This window comes from Zosterops lateralis (assembly GCF_965231275.1).
Source record: "Zosterops lateralis genome assembly, chromosome: Z".
NCBI classification, from domain to species: domain Eukaryota; kingdom Metazoa; phylum Chordata; class Aves; order Passeriformes; family Zosteropidae; genus Zosterops; species Zosterops lateralis.
In genome coordinates this window covers 7,935,849-7,954,164 of record NC_139800.1, presented here as the reverse complement: position 1 = coordinate 7,954,164, position 18,316 = coordinate 7,935,849, and the positions used below count along the sequence as shown (strand labels likewise).

The window sequence follows — 18,316 nt, the reverse complement described above, 5'->3', positions numbered from 1 at the left end:
CCTGCCGTGCCGTGCCGTGCCGCCCGCGGGAAGCAGCCCGGGAGCCGCTCCGCTCCGCTCCGGCAGCGATGTCCGCCCGCTGCTGCGCCGGCCAGGTACCGCGAGGCGGGGAGCGGAGAGCGGCAGGTGTGCGGGAGGAGGATTCCCGGGGGATGGGAGATCCCGGGAATGCGGGGAGCGGGGCCGAGGCGGGCTGTCGGCGCCCTGGCAGCGATAGCGATGGGGGGAGGCTGTGCGGGCTCTCCCAGAGCCCAGGGCGGTGTTGCAGGGCCGGGTTCCTCGGTGGATTCCCCTCCAGGAGGAGGAGGAGGGAGGTGGATGGGGCTGTCCCCGAGGTGCCGGCAGGGACAGAGGCCTTTCCCAAAGCCCTGCACGGCACGGAGCGATTCCCAAAGGGGAAACAGAGCCTTTGCAGCTGCTCCGGAGAGGCGGCTGGGTCACAGCCCCGGCTGCAGGTGGTGGAGGGGGGATAAGACCTCACGGTGTAAGGATTGGAATGGTCTGAACGAGTCTTGTAGCCTATCAGTCCTCAGAGCCTTTCACAAACTCATTTAAATTCGGCTTGTGGAAGGTTTTGGCGCATTCAGGTGCTGGCAGAGGAAGTGAGAGGTGAGAGCAGGTGGTGATGTGATGGAGGAAAATGCAGGACCTGCAGTGCTCCGTGTCCATGGGGTGGGGATTCAGTACTCCTCACCTTGGTGCACCTGTTTTCTTATTTAAATAAATTCCATAGGTGAAGGATCACCATGAAGGCAGTAGTGAGCCCTTACAGATCTCCTCCTTGCTTGCACTGAAGGGAAGGGCTCCTGTTCCCAATAGTTGTCTCTCTGGTTTGATGTTACACATCTTCTCCAGGCACTTTATTTTGTGCTTTGTTTTCACAAATCTCTGTTTCTGCAATAGAATCCCATTACTACTTCTGTCTGCAACAGACTACCAGTGAGCTTATTCCTGTTGTTTTACATATTTAAACACTTTATGGTCCCAATTCTATTGATATTTCTTTTCCTTTGCTCACTCTGCCCACCTTTAGACTCTGATAATTCTCTTGCTCTTGTGTGAACATCCTGGGGAAAAAAAAAACAAACTTATATGTTTCCTGTAGTTTGAAATCCTGAACTAGGTTTGGTCTTTTGTCTGTGGTTCTTTCAATCTGCAGTGGGATAGGAGGATTACTGGGTGTGCATCCACTTGCTTGTCCTCTGGGAGCTGCCCTGGGTCTGCACACAGTCCTGTGGACCTGGGGGACAGCAAAAACCACATTTGCTAATACTCTCCTCAATGCAGGGGCCTCCCTCAATGCTGCTTTATAAGAGTTTTGGCAGTGTGTGAAACAAGTCCTGGAGCAGCTCAATGAAGTGCAGTTAGTAGGTGCTGTGACTACAGTGGTTCTTGGCTTTTTGCATTTTCATTGTGCCTTTTTTTTTTTTTTTTTTTTTTTTTTTCCTGGTGTAGCTCCTGGAGAATAACTTAAATCACCCTTAGTGTTGTTGGAAATGAAGCAAAAGCCCTAAGGTGGATGTAGTCATAGTGCCAGAAATCCCTGGGGAGATTTATTCTGCCGACTTTTGATGTAAGATTTAACTATGCTAAATATGACGTATTGCTGGAGTTCATCAGCAAACATAGTGTGGATAACCTTTATATAGGCTAAGATAATAAAACAGCATAAACCATGTTTCAGTGTCACATTTTTTAAAATGAAAAACGGTCTTTGCCTTTTTTACTTGATTTATTCCAACATTGATGAGGGCGTGTTTGTATAACACCACTGATATGCAAGAAAAATGAAAGAGATAGAAGGTTGTAATTCTCTCTCATCCAGGCTTCCTCAGGCATTTTGTGGGTAATGTTAATCAAACAGGAAAATCAAGGAATTTGGCCTCTCCTTCAGTGTTTCCCTGAAGATGAAGTTAACCCTGTGTCCAGAAAGAAAGATTAAGTGCTTGAGAGAAGATGAGACTTTTATAAGAGTTATACAAAACAACTCTCATGTTAGGTCCTTGATTTTTTCCTAAAATACAGTAGTTTAATGTCCTTGATGTCCTGTAGTGCGAGCATTTGTTGTGGCTAGTATTTTTGCCTTGTTTATATCTTATACAAGCCTCTGTAAATCTTTCTTAGAACTGACTGATAACTTTGGCATTGTCTTCCTGAGTTATTTAAGTGCAGTTGTTGTTTGTGTGTAATTGCTGATTGTCTGTAGCTGATGTCAAAATCGTGTTGTGACTTAATGCAACAATTAGTTTTCACTCCAAAAAATTTTCCTGATGTGGAGGATGAGTGATTGGTGCTTCTTTTGAGTCAAAGCATGCTAAATGTCTGTTTGATGGTGCCTGTCAGAATGCAAAACTCAGGTTTTGCAGCCCAGATTCCTGTTGTTACAGGATATGGCAGCAAGCTGCCAGACTCCAGTGCACCTCGGTTATGCTGGTTTTGCATTTGCAAAATTATTTAAAGTTATCTTAATGGACATTACTGTGTGGCTTTCATCCTTGCCAAATGCATCTTGGAAACTTTATTTGAAGGATCTTGACCATTTATAAACTTTAATATCTGTGGTTGTTTTTTATTGGGCAATGTACAGCCTTGCTTTGAAGACAACTGTCATATTTCAGTTTCTGGGCTGTAATAAACTTGCTAAATGTTTCTTCTTTTGCTGGTGTCTCCTTGATAGACCTATTTTGAGAATGCAGTGAGAATACAGTTTGGCTTGGGCCTCCACAATGCTTTTGATTACATAAAAACTCTGCTTGAATTGACAGGAAACAGGATTTTATATTTGGCTTTTCTTCAGTAGTGATTCTCAAGAGAATAAAGTTGAGATCATGGTTAAAGAAAGCAGCTGTTGCGGAAAATCTTTATTACAATGAATATGTTTTTTCCAGAGTTAAATAAATGTAATTTAGATTGTTAACATTCATTTTGGGTGGACAGTATGTTGTAGCTGGGTTGTTGAAGAAGATGAATTTCTCAGTTAGAACTGCTAGCTAGTAAAGCTTATGAAGGTAGGTCTGTCAGGTCTGTTAAATCTTGAGAGATGTTCTTAATAGTGTTGTGCACTTAGAAGTCATATCATGTAGTAAACAAAAAATGTGTCACGAGTTTGAGTAGCAGGTTTTCATTTTCTACCCAGAATGAAATTTCTAATTCTGATGGGGGGTTTTTTTGTTGTTGATGGGGTGGGGTTTTTTTGTTTGTTTGTTTGCTTTTAGTTTTTTAAAGAAAAATGAGGGGTAAAAACAGTGCTGCTATATTTTTAAGGTTGACCTTGGCCCATCTTATGACTTCTGTGACTCATAGCTTTTGGAGAAAGGAGGGAGATCCCTCTGAACTTTGGGACTGCCTGCCTCTCTGGCACTGCCTGTTTGCTCCTGCAAGTTGAGAAGGGACCTTGGAGTCCTGTCCCATCGTCTCCTCTCTTCATTACATGGTGAAAAGAGTGGTTCTGTCACCCTCATCCAGATTTGTGTCCCCTGAGGTCACAGGAGCATTGTGTGTGTACACAGGACGTGTGTGTAGTGTGATTGTACCACAGGGTTGTGGGTTAGTGTTCCTGGCTTCACTCCACACAGTGCTCCCAAAAATATCATTTCTTGTTCTGCAAATGGTATTCCTTAGGTGAGAGGGATTTGTTTGGTGTGTTTGACCTGAAGGTTCAGCTGCGAGTGTTTCCACACCTCTGCCACTGCTATTATTAATTGTGATAGAAGGTGAAACTAGCTGTCTGAGGTCAGATGTAGCATATTGTAGTGTACTCCAATATGTTATGAAAAAAAGCCTGGTGAAGGATTATTTTTTTTCCTTTTTGCAGAAACATGGAGTTTTTTCTTTAAATAAAGGGTTTCCTGAATAATTTAATTAGGTCAGCCTGATTTCCTGCACCTTTGTCTATTGAGGATGATATCTCATGCTGATTCCCTTTCTAATCAATGTGAAGTTGAGTTGCAAGCTTTTCCTTGCTTAGGGTTGAGAGATCATTTTTTCTCCACTAAACCTTTTGCCTGTTCTCAAGGAAACTTTAAAAACTTATCTTTGAGGTCCCCATCTGCCTGCCATAATGGGGTAAAATTTACTGCTGGATTCAAAAGTGATCAGAAAGGGAAGGAAAAGTGACCAAAAGATGGGGAGATCCTGAAAGTGTTTTATCATTTGACATTGCATTTCTAGGTTAGAAACCTTTCCCTGCCACTGCATAAAAGGGATAAGACAGTCTTTCTCATTCCTGCCTGATTGTCAATTGCTTCCTGCTTTTTTAGACTTCTTCTTTTTCATCCCATGAGTTGGTTGTATTGTGGATTTAAAGAAGTGCCTTAAATACCCGTAGCTCCAGAGCTGTGGAGTGAAGGCAGTGTAAGAGCAGGGGCTTCACTTTTAAGGACAAGGGTGTATTTTTCTGCCTAAGGATCTAAATACTACTGGTGGTTTTATTTTAGATTTTGCAAGTGTGGTTGTTCCAGGATATGTTTTTCTTGTTGCTGGGATTTTCATTGCAATGGGAGCACTTGCAGTTGTGGGTACAAGACATATTTAATTCAGGGATGAAAGCCTGAGCTGTGACTAGGACAGAAACTCGGAACTATTGACTGCTCTCATCCCAAACACATTCTGAGGTTGCATGATGTTCTCAGGTCAGCTGTGTGAAGATGCTTGGCCCTTAGGTTGCTTCCTTAAGGACCCCAGTCAATGGTGCTTCCATTTCTTTCCCAACTGTGCAGGCCCTAAGAGGTCTTAGCATTTTAAAGATGTTTAGGCTGATGTTTTAGCATTTTAAAGATGATTAGGCTGCCACTGACCATTCTGTCCATGAGATTTGACCTGCTGCCTTGTTCAGGAGATAAGCTTCAACATCAGCATGTTAGAGCATAAGACACTGAGCCAGGGACAGAGCCAGCCAGAGCTCTGGGGGGACTGTGGGGTGATGGCATATGGGGAGAGGTGGCTCTGTGCCTTATTTTAAGGGAGACCTACACACCAGCAATCTCATCATCATTGTAATAAGTGGTAGCTAAGGAAGAACTAGTGTTTGCAGTTTAGCAGTTGGATCTTCCAGCAATTGAAGATGGTGTGTGCTCAAACATATAAATGTTAACAGTCTGAAAATAGTTTTGCTCTTCCTTCTGTCCAGTAGCACTGATCCAAGATATGTCAACCTGTAATCTCTGGCACTGAGTTTTAACAGAAATTGTTCTTCATGTTTTCTGAAAGGACCCGTCTCATGGGTTTTTCTCTTGGCTTATTACGGTCACTGGCAAAACAGTGGTTCAGGAATACTTCCTATGTTGTATTTAAAAATGCTCATCAAGAAGCAATGCCAGGATGTGAGCAGGCTCCACTTTGAACCTGCTGGCCTGGAAAAGGTGAATGTTGGGACACTGATATAAACTGAAGCATTTTTAACAGTGTTTTGAACAAGTAGATTTTTTTTTTTAATATGAAGGGATGAGAAAGAGTTAAGGCTTTGTACCAGTTTATTTGCTTTTGTCACTTTGTACAAAGTGTTAATGTCCCTTTTTTTTTTTTTTTTATTTTTTTACTCCACACCCTAAAGTCCTCTTGGACTCAATACTGAAACCGTCTTTTAAAGACTCAGCATGTTTGTGGAACAGCTCAAAGCTATCTGTTCATTCAAAAGCAAAGCAGCTGTTCCAGTTATGTGCTTTTAAGTCAATGCATATGAAAATTTAATTTTAACTGCTTCTTCACTCCAGTGGTACATGGACTTGGGCAGTTACTGCCCTGCATTTTGTTCTCTGTACCTGGTGATATACCATGTTATACCATGTGCCATCCTACCTCTAGAGTCTTGGTCTTGACCATCAGAGCTAATCTGGAGAAAAACATCTGCTCTCTGTATGAAGTGATGGCACCAGCTGTGAGACTTTGCCACTGCTGACTTCTCTTTCATCTTTCCGTTGCTTGGTTATTATCTCCTCTGCTGTGGAAGCCTGAGAAATGGCTGCAGCATGAGCTTAAACTGCCTGCAGAGGAGAAAACTGTGAAATACGAAATTGTGGGAAGGCACAGCTGAACCTGTCACCCAGCTGAGGTTGCTGTCAGTAAAGAATGTCAAGGGATCAATGCAAAGAAGCTTCAGGATCAGTGACTTGAGAGGATATTTAAAATTGCTCCCAGAAGCACACAGGTGAATGAAAGGACTGGTGAAATGGGGAGTACTTTTGGAGCAGATGTAACCCAGATGGCATGACACCACTGCAAATAAAATGCAGCTTTTTAAGTACAGCCACGTAGCTGGTTGCCCACCTTGTGTGTGGAGTGCTGAGTCTCACTCCCTTTGTGGCTGTGTGCTGGAGGAGGAGGCAAGTGACTTGCTGGACTGTTTGCAGTTGACTACCATGATTTTGTAGCAGAGACCGGGCAAATATGAATTTTTTTCAGAAAAAAATACCTTGATCAACTAGGTGCTTGGAGGAGAAGTCTTAAAGCCTTCAAATGAGACTGAGGATAAATGTTTTGGTTTCCTCCTTTGATGAGCAGGGAGAAAAGACCAGGAAATTAAAAGGCTGTCTAAGCTAGTGGAGAAAGCCTCACTAGGAACCAGTGCCTGGGAACTACAGCAGACAAATCAGAAGTTGGGGGTTTTTTTTCCCCTTTTCAGTGTCAGATTAAGGTAACCACAGGGGTGGACAGTCTTCCTCGTACTGCTATCAAATCCAAATGGTCTATGGTAATGGAAAATAGCTCAGTAGAGGAGATGGGTGATATGATATGCTGTGAGGCTGAGATCAGACTAAACAACTGACTTGATTTTTCCAAAATCATCAGGAGAAGAGCAGTTGGGCAGACTTGGATGTGGACGTTTTGCAGCGATGTTATTTTCTCGTGCTGGGCTGAGTCACCACTCAGTAACGTTTGTGCAGAGAGACTGAAGCTGATCAGTCTCAGCCCAGCTTGACTTCAGCTCTGCCAGTGCCTGGCAGTGGCTCACCCACTCAGTGGTTTAATTCTCAGGGTGGCTTTCTTTCCTAGATTTTGGGCTGCTTGGCTGCTTGGTGGCAGTTCTGTCCCATGGTGGCTGAGGCTTGGAAACCCTCACCAGAATGCATGACTCAGGCAGTGTCTGGGCTGACTTTCCTCTGGAGTCTGTTTCAATTTTGCACAGTTTGCAGTGTGAGATGTGCTCCTCAAAATAGGTCATCAGTTGATTAACTGGTATGTTGGTTCACAAAGCCTCTTGGCTTGAGTCGCATGGTGAGTCTGAATATTAAATGACGAGCAGTGAGAAGCCAGATAAGTCAGACAGAGACAAAATAAAGCCTCCTTTTTGATGAGTTTAGTTACTTTGGAGGAACAAACAGCTGCATAATCATGTGACCCGTTGAAGAAGCTTTTGGAAAATGCATAAGCGTAACAGCAGTAGGTTTTCAATAATAATGTAAGACCAGCTCCTAACACTGAGGACACCTGGCATCAGACATCTCTTGTTTTCATGAACTAGTGCACTAACAAAATACTTGCTTCTAGATGCTCTTTCCTGAAACCAAAATCCAAGCAAAGGCAGGTGTGTAGCCTGCCTTCAGGATTTTTTTCATGCTTTGCCTGTCCAGCCTGCTTGGATGCTGCCTGTAGCTGTGAGAGTAGATGTTTGGATGTTTTTGATAGAGCTGCTGTTAACAGCTCAGTGACTGCATTATCTGCAAATCTTATGGCCCAGATAATAATGCTGGTAGTCAAGTAATCAAGCAGTGCATGAAAAACTAAGCTGCTCTAGGCCCCTGTGAAAAGAAGCTTCAGCAAGGCACATTCCTGTGTTCTGTGGACAGGCTGGAAGGCAGCATTGCATTGCATTCTCCCCCCGACGCTCTCACCAGGCTGTCAGTTAGGAAGGAAGAAATGAAAAGCTGCTAAGTCTTCATTTCATTAAAGAATGCAGGTTTTTTTTCTCCATTGTGCTCTTATCCCCTTTGATTTTTACCATTTCTGCTGAAGTCTCCCAAGAGGAAATTCTTTGTTGTGATAAGCTTGATACTTTCCTATGGTTTGTATAATTTAAAAATACCATAGGCTATTTTGGGCAGTGATCCTGAAACTCTTTACTTTAATGACTACACAAAGTATTTTCGAAAGCCTTCGAGATCTTTTTGGAAACGTATGTGGAAAATATGTTCTTAAAATCTCACTGTCTCTATAAAAGCAGCAGGCAAGATGGGTTCTCTTACTTCTCAGTCTTGTATGTAAACAGTTACATGTGCTTAACATTACTGTCATACCCCATTCCACTGATTTATCAGATTGCATCACAGCTTGCAAAAATCAAGACTTGAGTGTGTGGCAGATGTTAAGTGTGTGTTGGTGGAGTATTTATGGCAGGGAACTGATAGTTTGTGCCTAAGTTGGTAATCCTGCTTTTACCCTGTTTTGTTAACCTAACTCTTGTTAACCATAGGTGCTCCCCAGGCTGTTATAAGCTGGGGCTGTTCAATATGTCCAGGCCTGTCTGTACTTGGAAAAGTGGTTTGCACGAATGAAGGCTGTTACATGTCTGCTTACTTCTGCTGTTTGCTGGGTGAATGTCAAAATTACTGTTCCTTGCATTGGCAGGCGCCTACAGCACTCAAATGAGGTGGTAGGGAAACGCCACTGGAAACATCTGTTCAGGGAAGGGAGGAGGCGTGTAGGACAGCTGCAGAACATTCACCTCTGCTTTCCCCTCCTGCCTGTGCACTGTGCCCTCACGTGAAGTGGTAGGGCTGTTGCTGCTGTTGTATAATAAGTCAACTGCTGAGAAGGGTTGATTGTGTAATTTTCACACCTTGCCACTGGGTTGCTTTATTTGATCCCCCCCCAGAACTGTCAGGGCTCATAAGGCATTGGAGCAGGAGTAAAAGTGATTGAGTGGCTGACAGAGGAGTGACAGATTAGTCTCAGTTGGTCATTGAGTCCAGCTCTTGCTTGAATGGCACATATGGGGATCATACCCACAACTGATGTCACTGAGAGACAGGCTGGGCCAAGCCTGGGGTTTTTAAGCCAGCCTGGCTATCAGAAGAAATGTCTGTGAAACTGCGCTTTGAATATATTTCGACAGAAGTATTTCCCACACAGCTTTCCACAGCTGCTGTTGTGAAACCAGTCGAGTCAGGCATCACCCAGGCAGTTCAAAGCCTGTGCAGTCTGTTTTCAGATGTATTGTATTATTATTTCTGAGGTCTCAGGCAAGGTGGCACTGTGCTCTGTGAGCTCTGAAAGGGTAGCACTGAACAAAGCAGGCTACTGGTCCTACACTGAGGTGTTGTGGTGGATTGTGTGAGGGAGATGGCTGATTGTGTTTGTGGAAAGCATAAATATTTGCCCAGTGTTTGTAATTATTGTCAGACTGTTGTGTTCACCCCAGATGTTAAGCTGGAGAGAGAGCTGGGCTGGCTGTGCTTGCTGCCTGACTTGTGGGAGCCTTTGGATTGAGAAGGGCTTGAAGCCAGAGCCTGCTGCAGGATGACAAATTCCTTGTGCTGGGCTCTTGGAGAACCTGGACTTGGGGTGATCATGAGACTCCAAAGGAGTTCGGTGCATACAGACCTGTACATACAAGACCTGCCTGCTGGCAGTGGTCGCACACCTTCATTGTTGTTTGGGTTGTCTCTGTCCTAAAAACTGCACAGCATCTTCCTCCTGCAGAGCCCCATTCTTTTGGAGGAGCTTTTAATGACAGGCTAAATCTGTGAAATATTTTTGACATTACTTCCTCTTTTTCTCAATCTGTTTTTTACAGCATGACAAAAATTGGTTGCTGGCTTGCAGTGGGTTTTGAGCCCCTTTGCAGACCATGGCTGCAGTAAAAAGGCAAATGAGATGGGCCATGCCTGCAGTAAAGGATGTGGCATCAGAGTATCTGTGTAGCTTAGCTGCACATTGACCAAAACTTAACAGAGAACTCTTTGTATATATGGTCTTTGAAGTCTTGTCGCCCAAAGATAATATCTTTGAAACCTCTTGGGTCAGTAGCTTGTGGCCAGCTTCTTAGTTTTTGAGACAGAGACTGTTCTCATTTATTTTTGGATAACACCTATTTCATTGTGGCCTGCTCTGGAATGTTAGAGGTACAGTTAAAAAAAGGAAAAAAAAAAAAATACCTCGCAAAAAAACCCCAAACTGCCAAATTTGGGGCTGTGGCTGAATAGGCTAACCAACTTTCTACAGTTTCCATGGCTGTTCAGAGTGTTTGAAGAGGCGCATCTGGAAAAAGATGGAAATACTGGTATTTTTCACAAGAACTTCCTATTTATAGGGTACGTGCTCAGTATTAGAAACTAACATTAAAGTCTAAGTAATGTGGAAAAGTACATAAATGAACTTGCATATTCAATTTAAGCATTTGTTGCTTTAAGTAGCAGCTCCAGGGACTCAGGAGTAGAATAGCAGACGTTGCTGGATGTAGATGAGATTTTACTGGCAGAGCTCTCTAGCACCTGGTGTAGGAAAATGTTTTTCTCCTTACAAATGCTAAAGCTGCATACCTCTTTATTTCTGTACTGTAGTTGTTAATGTTATGCTAAGGCCAGCCGTTCAAGTTCATTGTGGTTACTTTAGATTAGGCTGATACCAAATCCTTTCATGTTAAAAGGACCTTTAGTCTTAACTTTTTGTTGTTGTTGTTGTTACAATTCTGAAGTGGGTGAATTATACATTTCTGGTATGCATTTGTTTTGAAATGTTAACCCATTTGTTTGCTGAATCAGTAACTTGCTGTAACTTCCTTATTTACTGAACTTGTGTTGATGTTCTAAAAGGTAATGTAATTTCACTACCTATAAAAAATAGAATTGCCGTTCAGCTGCTAGAGCCTTCTATTTTGAAAGTATGCTTGCATGATCTTCTTTTGCACATAGTATTTTTAATTTCCAGCGTAGGTGCCAGCATGAGCCCATTCTGTTTATTCCCCATATCTGGAGCTCTGTGTTTTGGGAAGGATTTCTGTTCTGCAGTAGCAGCAGTTTTAGCAGCTGCACGCTTTGAGGTTCTGTCTCCTCTGGCATGAGATCCAGTGGTGAAGTGAGAGAAGAGCAGTGTAGGGACTGGGTTGGTCTGTCCCTATTTTATGTCTTAATGCAACTGAAGAGCTGTTGTTGCGAAAGGGAAGGGCCTGTCTGCCACCCCCTTCCTAGGGGCTGGAGGCAGGAAGCATGACCTTGAACGTTGCTGAGATGGTCATGGCAAAAAAGGGATAAACTGGGAGTCTTTTTGAGAGATCTCTTCAAAGTTATTGAGATTCTCTGGAGTTAGATACATGTGTCTACAAACACACATGGAACCCCCTCCCCTTTGTCAGACAAGTCCTTGATGCTGGAAGAGAAAGTGTCCTGGGAGGAAAACATGATGCTTGGGCACCTGGAGGCACCTACAACCAGTGAAGTTTGCCTGACTGGCTCAAATTGGCACTTGTGGACTTCCAGTCCTTTGGCAAGCAGCCACCTTGTACAGCTGCTTGCTGACAGCAGAAGGTCCTCTGAATGTTCCTGTGGCCCCTCCAAAAACAGAGGAAACAGCAGTAAGAAGCAGCCTTGGTGTGCTGGAGCACCAGGCTCTGTCAGTGCACGACACCTAGCCTCAGGGAGCCCCTGGAAAATGGGAGTGTAGGGGGGTGAGGTTACTCTGGGTTGGCAGCAGCGGGACCTGGGAGGGTGGATCCCTGCTCCTGGCTGTCTGCTGATGTCCAAAAATCCCTCCTGTGGTCATGGTTGGTGGGTTAAGCACAGACAGGAACCATATGGAGCTATTGCAAGTAAAGGCCTGGCCATGGACAGTGCTCCCTTATGAATATAAGTAAGGCTTACCTTTGTATTTTATATATGACTTTTCTAAAAGTAGAAGGCAGGGAAGGTGAATCCACGTTCTTTGAAAGTCAGTGATACTCTTGACATCGAGAAAATAATGAACTTTAATCTAGATCCCTTTCAGGATTTATTCAGTACCTTTTTCCTTATTGAATAAAATAATTACATGGGTTTTGCTATGTTTTGTGGATTTTGTCTTGGTGTACCCTCAGTTGTTGGTAGAAAACTAAAATATCCAGGGAAATCTGTCTCTCATCCTTAGAAAATCTGGGAAAGCTAGACAGTGATGTGCTTAAAACTAGTGAGTTTTGATAAACAAGACAGTCTGCTTCCACTTAAGTGCTGCTCAGCTGGGAGAAGAGGACTTGAGAAATTCTGGACTTTTGCAGGAAGTCTCCCAGCATCATTGTCTAACTTTTGCAATAGAAACCTTAAGATGGAGGGTTTTGGTGTGTTTTTGACTCGTGTTTTTTTTGTCTCACTTTTCAGTTGGCCTGCTGCTGCGGTACCGCTGCTTGTTCCTTGTGCTGCAAATGCTGCCCCAAGATAAAACAGTCGACCAGCACCCGCTTCATGTATGCCCTGTACTTCATCCTGGTGACCATCATCTGCTGTGTCATGATGTCTACAACAGTAGCTAATGAAATGAAAACTCATGTAAGTAACACAGGTGTGGTCACTGCTGCCCCTGGAAGAAAATGGAGCTCCTTGTGTATAGGAGTGCTCCCTCAGAAGAGGCAGACAATGTCCTCCACCCATCCACTTCTAAACCCAGATGGGATGATTTTCCATGCTCAGTCTTTTGATATTTCCATGCTCAGCGTCTTCCTGTCACCCAGTGAGTGTGTTTCACAACAGGAAGAGCCAAGACCTAGCATCCTTCCTCTCCGGGGCAGAAAATGCGCTGCAGTGAGCCCATCCCGGGTTTGCTCTGCAGGCAGTGTCACAAGAGGGGAAAAAAAGTACTAGGGAACTTGTTTTAGTAGAACAAATCAGTTCAGTCTAACCTTGATTTTATCTCTGGCAGCTTGTTTAGCAGCAGATGCAGCAAATTAGAAAATAACTTTTCAAGTGTTGCAATTTTAATTCTGCCTTCCTGGTGTGACAGACTGCTGCAAAACACAATGCTGCAGAGCCTCTGCAAGGGGTTTTCTTCAGTATGTTTTGAGTCATTATATTCACATGGCCTCTAACCACAGCAAATATTGTTCATCTCTAATTGTCTTTTTAATTAGAGAGCTTCAAAAGCATGAAAGGAGCTGTGGCTAAAGCTAGATTTTAAAACTCAAGTTTCTTTCAGAGTCTTAATATAACTTTCCTAAGCTAAATGCTCACCAGCCTGCTTGTCCTCACACACACTGGTCCTGTTGTCCCACATATTTGGTTTGGCTTCATAAGCCACCCAAGTAGCACAAATCCTCTCTCTCACGCCTACAAACTACAATAATAAAACTCTGCTTTTAACTAGAGGGAACAAGGGCTGCATTGCTCAATTCTTAAAAATGAAGGTTCTGCACCAAATGCATCATTGGGCCTGCTTTGGGGTTGTGTATATGCTTGTCCTGGAGCTTCAGAAGGCTTCCAACAATGTGAGCATCTTGTTTTGTGCTTCTCTCCCAAGAGGGTGAGGTTACACAGTGAGGCCTCTTTCCTTGCGGAACCAGTTGCTGAACAAGCTGATGGCGTGGTTACATTCTGCACTTGACTTCTGTTTGTCTCTGGAACATTCCCTCCAGAGCATCCCAGAGGGACAAGCTGCTGGCAGCACCCCTTTCCTGCAGCACAGATGAACCAGTGGGTTTATAGCAGGCTGGTTTCTGTGCTCTGCTGCCTGTGACCTTTCTTCCCATTCTACCTTCTTTGTCTGTTCTATCCTAATTTTCTTTCATTTAACAGCACTTAGCATGAGTTATCCTAGTGCCACATTTTACCCCAGGCCACCAGAAGCTGATGACCACCCTGTAGGAACACCCAGTACAGACATGATGCTTGCCTGTGAGCTGTGACTTAAAAACTGTTCATTTTTAAGATGTGCGTGCTGAAATTGCTTGCCAGGAATTACTTTGACTTACTAGATGCTTAGCTTGGCAACAAAGTGCATAACCCAAGGAACTTAAGTGTGTGGAAGACAAATTATGCGCTCATATCCAAATTTCATAAAGTTCTTTTCCATCAGTAGTGTGGTTTAATGCAGCTTGTATCCCTAACAAAAAAATACTCTTTATCCAATAGAAAAGTGATTCAAGAAACCTTCAACAACATGCTTTTCAGTAGTGCCAAATTTCTTTTCCAGTTCATAGTCTTGAAAGCTCAGTGTGGGAAGAAATGGCACAGAGAGTATCTGTTAGTTTGAAGTGGAAAGATAATAACTCTCTTATTTAGAGCATTTAATGTCTTTGAATGGGAAATGGACCATCTGAAAGTAGCCTTTCTTTATCTGCTTTCTAACTTAATAATTATGTTCAGGGCTGTTAAAAGTTCAAAGACCCCTGAAGCTAATTCAGAGCAGTTTAAGTAGAGTGCACCTTGAAAATACTTATTCAGACTAACCAGTCTCAGCTTCTCAGGGATGAGCTGTGTTTTGAAAGTGCTGTGCACTTACTTACTCCTTTGCTCTTGGCTGGGTCATGGAACACTCCCAGCTCCTGAAGCCAGATTGTAAGCAAATACTTTGCATGATATTTTTAGGACCTCACCCTCTATTTTATTTTTTTTTAAAGAAGACAGATTCTGATTAATTTTAATAAGATCTTTTTTCCAATTTCTGTATTTAGGTAAAGAATTTCAAATTTCAAGTTGTAGTGCAGTTCTTTTTAGAACTGTAATCTTGGCAAGGAACCATTTGTCTCCTTTGCCAGTGTAGAGTTCAAATACTCATGCTGATCTTACATGGAAGGAATCTCTCTTTTGTCAGTTAGAGGTGGCTTTTTCTCTTTGGTTGTTTTGCTATTAGTTCCTAAGTCTACAGTAGTAGATCTCTGGGGAAAGCAGCAAGAGGCAGTGGAGGAAGAGGGAAGAAGCTGATGGTTATTTGCAGGAAAATTTTGGATAGTAAAATGTAAAATAGATTTTGCAAGAGCAGTGTTGCATATCAACGCAAAAGATTGGATAGTCATTAATCAAGACATGTGAGCCCAGTGATGAGGATAGAAATACAGAAAAGACCAAGAGGCGTTACACACCATGTTGTGCTTCTGTACCTTGATCCATATATTACATCTTTTTTCCTGTTAAGCTGTTTTTTAAAAAAACAGATACAGCTTTACTCACATGTTCTGTTGAAGGAAAAACTTGCATTTCACAGGCTTTGACAGGATAATTGAGAGAAGAAAAGGGAAAGAGTTTTTTTGGTCTCTCAAAACAATGTTTTGATTTTTTTCTTAAGCTATTTTTTTTAATGTTAAAGCTCTTTCAAAACTAGTGGTTTCAGTCTGAAAGTATCCATGTCCTACTTAATTAATGAAAAAAAAAAGTTTTCAGGAAAACATACACCAGTAAAACTCAGTTGAGTTGTGTGAAAGTATTTCAGTACAAGGTGGTCACATGTTGTGGCAAAACACACTTTCAGTCTTATTTCCCCAGCTAGGTTTATATCTTGGCCTTTCACTGCATTACTGCTTGTTAAACCCCAAACGTGCTACCAAAAACAAGGGTTCTGAGTGCAGATGCTCACTGCATGTTTCTGATAAAAAATTAGCCATAGGTTCATGATGACATGTTCTGGTCTGATTGTTTCTTGGTTTTTATTTAATTTCTCAGCTGCCCAGGACAGGTGATTTTACCTGGGGTTTTTTGCCCTTGCTTTCCCACCTATAAAGATTTTCATTCATGCTTTCTCTGTTTCCATAACAAAGTTTGTCTGCCATATTCTCCCTCCTTGGATGAGGACATCCAGGTGAAAGCAGAGTCCTGCAGGGCTGTTTTTATTGATGCCTTGGGAAGGCTCACCTGAAACAGAGAGTGGACAGAACTAGAGAATAAAGTAGGTATTTATTGAAAGGCATCCAGGATCCACCTTGGGCAGCACAGGGCCTGACCAAGGCTACACCCAAGATGGACTAAGAATGGTCGCAGGATGGCTAACTGGTCCCAAGATCTTACATTTTACATTATAAGTTTTGGTCTGTTCACATATTGGGGTTTAATTGTCCAATTACAGCTTCGTGTTATGAGGTCTCATCCTTCTTGTTCCTCCCTTCAGTCCACTGTTTGTGCTTTTTGCCTGAAAGTTGTCCTTGGTCTTCAGCAGGAAAAGGATTTATTTTGTCTACCTACTCTGTGAAGAGAGTTTACCAGCACTGAATACAAGGCTCAGAACTACACCCCTAGGCAGCACAGAATCTGAAAATATGAAGGCTAAAGCTTAAGGCATCACTGCCCCCTTCTTCCTTCCTGTCCCCCTCGGACGTGCTGTGCCACACTCCTGTGCTCACACTTTGGGTGCTGACAGACCACACCTGAGAGTGGCCAGGCTTGCAGCTTGCAGTGAGAGGAGAGCGAGTTCAGGGCATCCTGTTTCTGTAGATGCTGCTCAAATGTTGATCATCTCTGAGGGCTTCAGTGTGTGCTGGAAAGTTGCCCGCTTTGCCGTGATAACATCATTGCTTGCGCAGCAGCTGAGGCGTTTGTGTTACTGGAGCGGATGGTGGGTTTCTGCAACAAGAATGCTTTGTCCTCTACTCGCAGGCCAAAGAATTTAGCTTCTGCTGCTTTTAAAGGTACAAAAGTAGCTGTCTCACTGTATCTTGGCAAGTAACTGATATGTGACTTAATAGCTGTCAAAAATGTCCAGCAAATGGTTAACATGGTAAAGCACATAGGGCAGGGAGCCTTCTCAGCAGCTGAACATGTTTCAGAGATATAGATTGAAAAGAAAGAAAAATTAGTCTTTTTTGTCTATTGGTGGAGTCACATAAGCCTTGATAAATTGTTCCTAGCAGTGGTCCTTTCACAAAAACATGCCCTTTTTATTACACCAGTCCTATTCTCCCCAGAATTGTGCTTGTGTGTTTTATCTGCTAGGGTCTCCAGGAGTTCGATTTTATTCTGGTTTTGTTCCTTCATGACCATGGGTCTCCTAAAAGAGCAATCAGTCCCATGGGAGTGTTTCTGTGGCCATCACTTTTTACTGCATAGTGTGGTGAATACTGCATGGTGGCTAAACTCTTTGTTGCTTATGTAGGGCAAACTGAGCTATTGTTCTTGTGAATCCATCTATTTTCTCTCAGCCAGACCTGTAATGAAATTAATACTTACAGGAGGAAAGAATGTATAGGTTCAAAAATCTCATCAAGATCTCTGTAGAAACCTATGCAATTAAAGAAGGTGCCTATTTATAGTTACTGAGAGATCTGTTTCTAATTAGCTAGTCAGTTAATCAAGTTCTGTGATTTTTTGTTCTGTTGTGTTTTATTCTGAATGTCTTGTAAATAAAGTGAGTGGATCTTGTAAAAATCTGTCTCCTTGGTGAGTACCATCATCTGTGTCAAACAGTAATAAGTAATAAAAATAAAAAAATAAGTAATTTTCCCAGAAATATTTTTAGTTCAGTATTATGCCATTTTCTAACCTCTCCTGGTTGATGGTTATTATAACAAAGAATAGAAAAGCATTAATTGATAGCCTAGTTGCTTTCTCTGCCATTGTTGTGGCCCCATGGCTTGCCCTGGCATCACTGTGGCATTGATAGTTTTCATAATTATTCCAGTTAATCCATTTGCTCATTTTGAATGCTGGCATGTTTGCCCAGTCTGACATTTCATTGCTTTCCAAGACCTGGGAAAAGGGTTGCTGATGCTCCAGACATTTTTTCAGGAGCTTTCCAAAAACTCTTGGATGCAAGTTGGCCACAGCTACTTGTTTAATGTCCAGCTTCTTCTTTACACAGTGGCTACTAATCTCTGAGTAACTGCTGAAAGAGCAACTCGGAGTGGCCCAGCTTGAATCCATTCTCATAACACCACACAGCTGTGCTGAGGCCAGTTTTCATCTCCTCAGCTGGTTCTAGCCCACCGAGGATCAGCTCCATGTAGTTAGTTAGGTTTGCTACCCTTAGCTCAGCAACTCAGTGTTGCTGTGAGCTCCTCTTAGTGAGAAACTGCTAGGAGGGTTGTTGAGCTCCTGACTCATGGATTCCTGGGACGTGGATTGAAGTGCATACACTGCTGAGAGAGGTAGCTGGAAGCTGGTGGCTGGAAGCTGGCAGTTCGCTTGTTCATCATTTGTTTCCTGGGTCTGGGAGGGCTTTCTATCCAGCTGGGAATGCTGGCTGGTGGCTAGCACCCAGGCCCTGTTATTCTTTCATTGCTCTGGCTTTGTGTACTGACCTGCTTGCTGACTGAATGAGGGGGTTTCCTCTGCCATAGCTGTTGATTTGTGCATGTTGTGTCCTGCTACATGTTGGCTTCTCTATCCTCCAGAGTCACCTGTATGGACAGCAGCAGTCAGCTCCAGAGAGTTTAATAGTGTTGTTCAACTGGTCTTACCAGCCTCAGTTGAAGGCTGTAAGCATACAGAGAGGCCCT

At 43.0% G+C, this 18,316-nt stretch overlaps 1 protein-coding gene across 1 annotated transcript in view; it reads left to right on the top strand.

Annotated features, from left to right (window-relative positions):
• Positions 1–29: 29 nt before the first annotated feature.
• The window catches only part of SERINC5 (serine incorporator 5), a 41,505-nt gene continuing 23,218 nt past the window's right edge, over positions 30–18,316 (top strand). The window contains exons 1-2 of the mRNA XM_083883839.1: positions 30–95; positions 12,282–12,449. Of these exons, the coding sequence (XP_083739965.1) occupies positions 69–95; positions 12,282–12,449 (195 nt within the window). The 5' untranslated portion in view covers positions 30–68. The remainder of the gene's footprint in view (positions 96–12,281; positions 12,450–18,316) is intronic.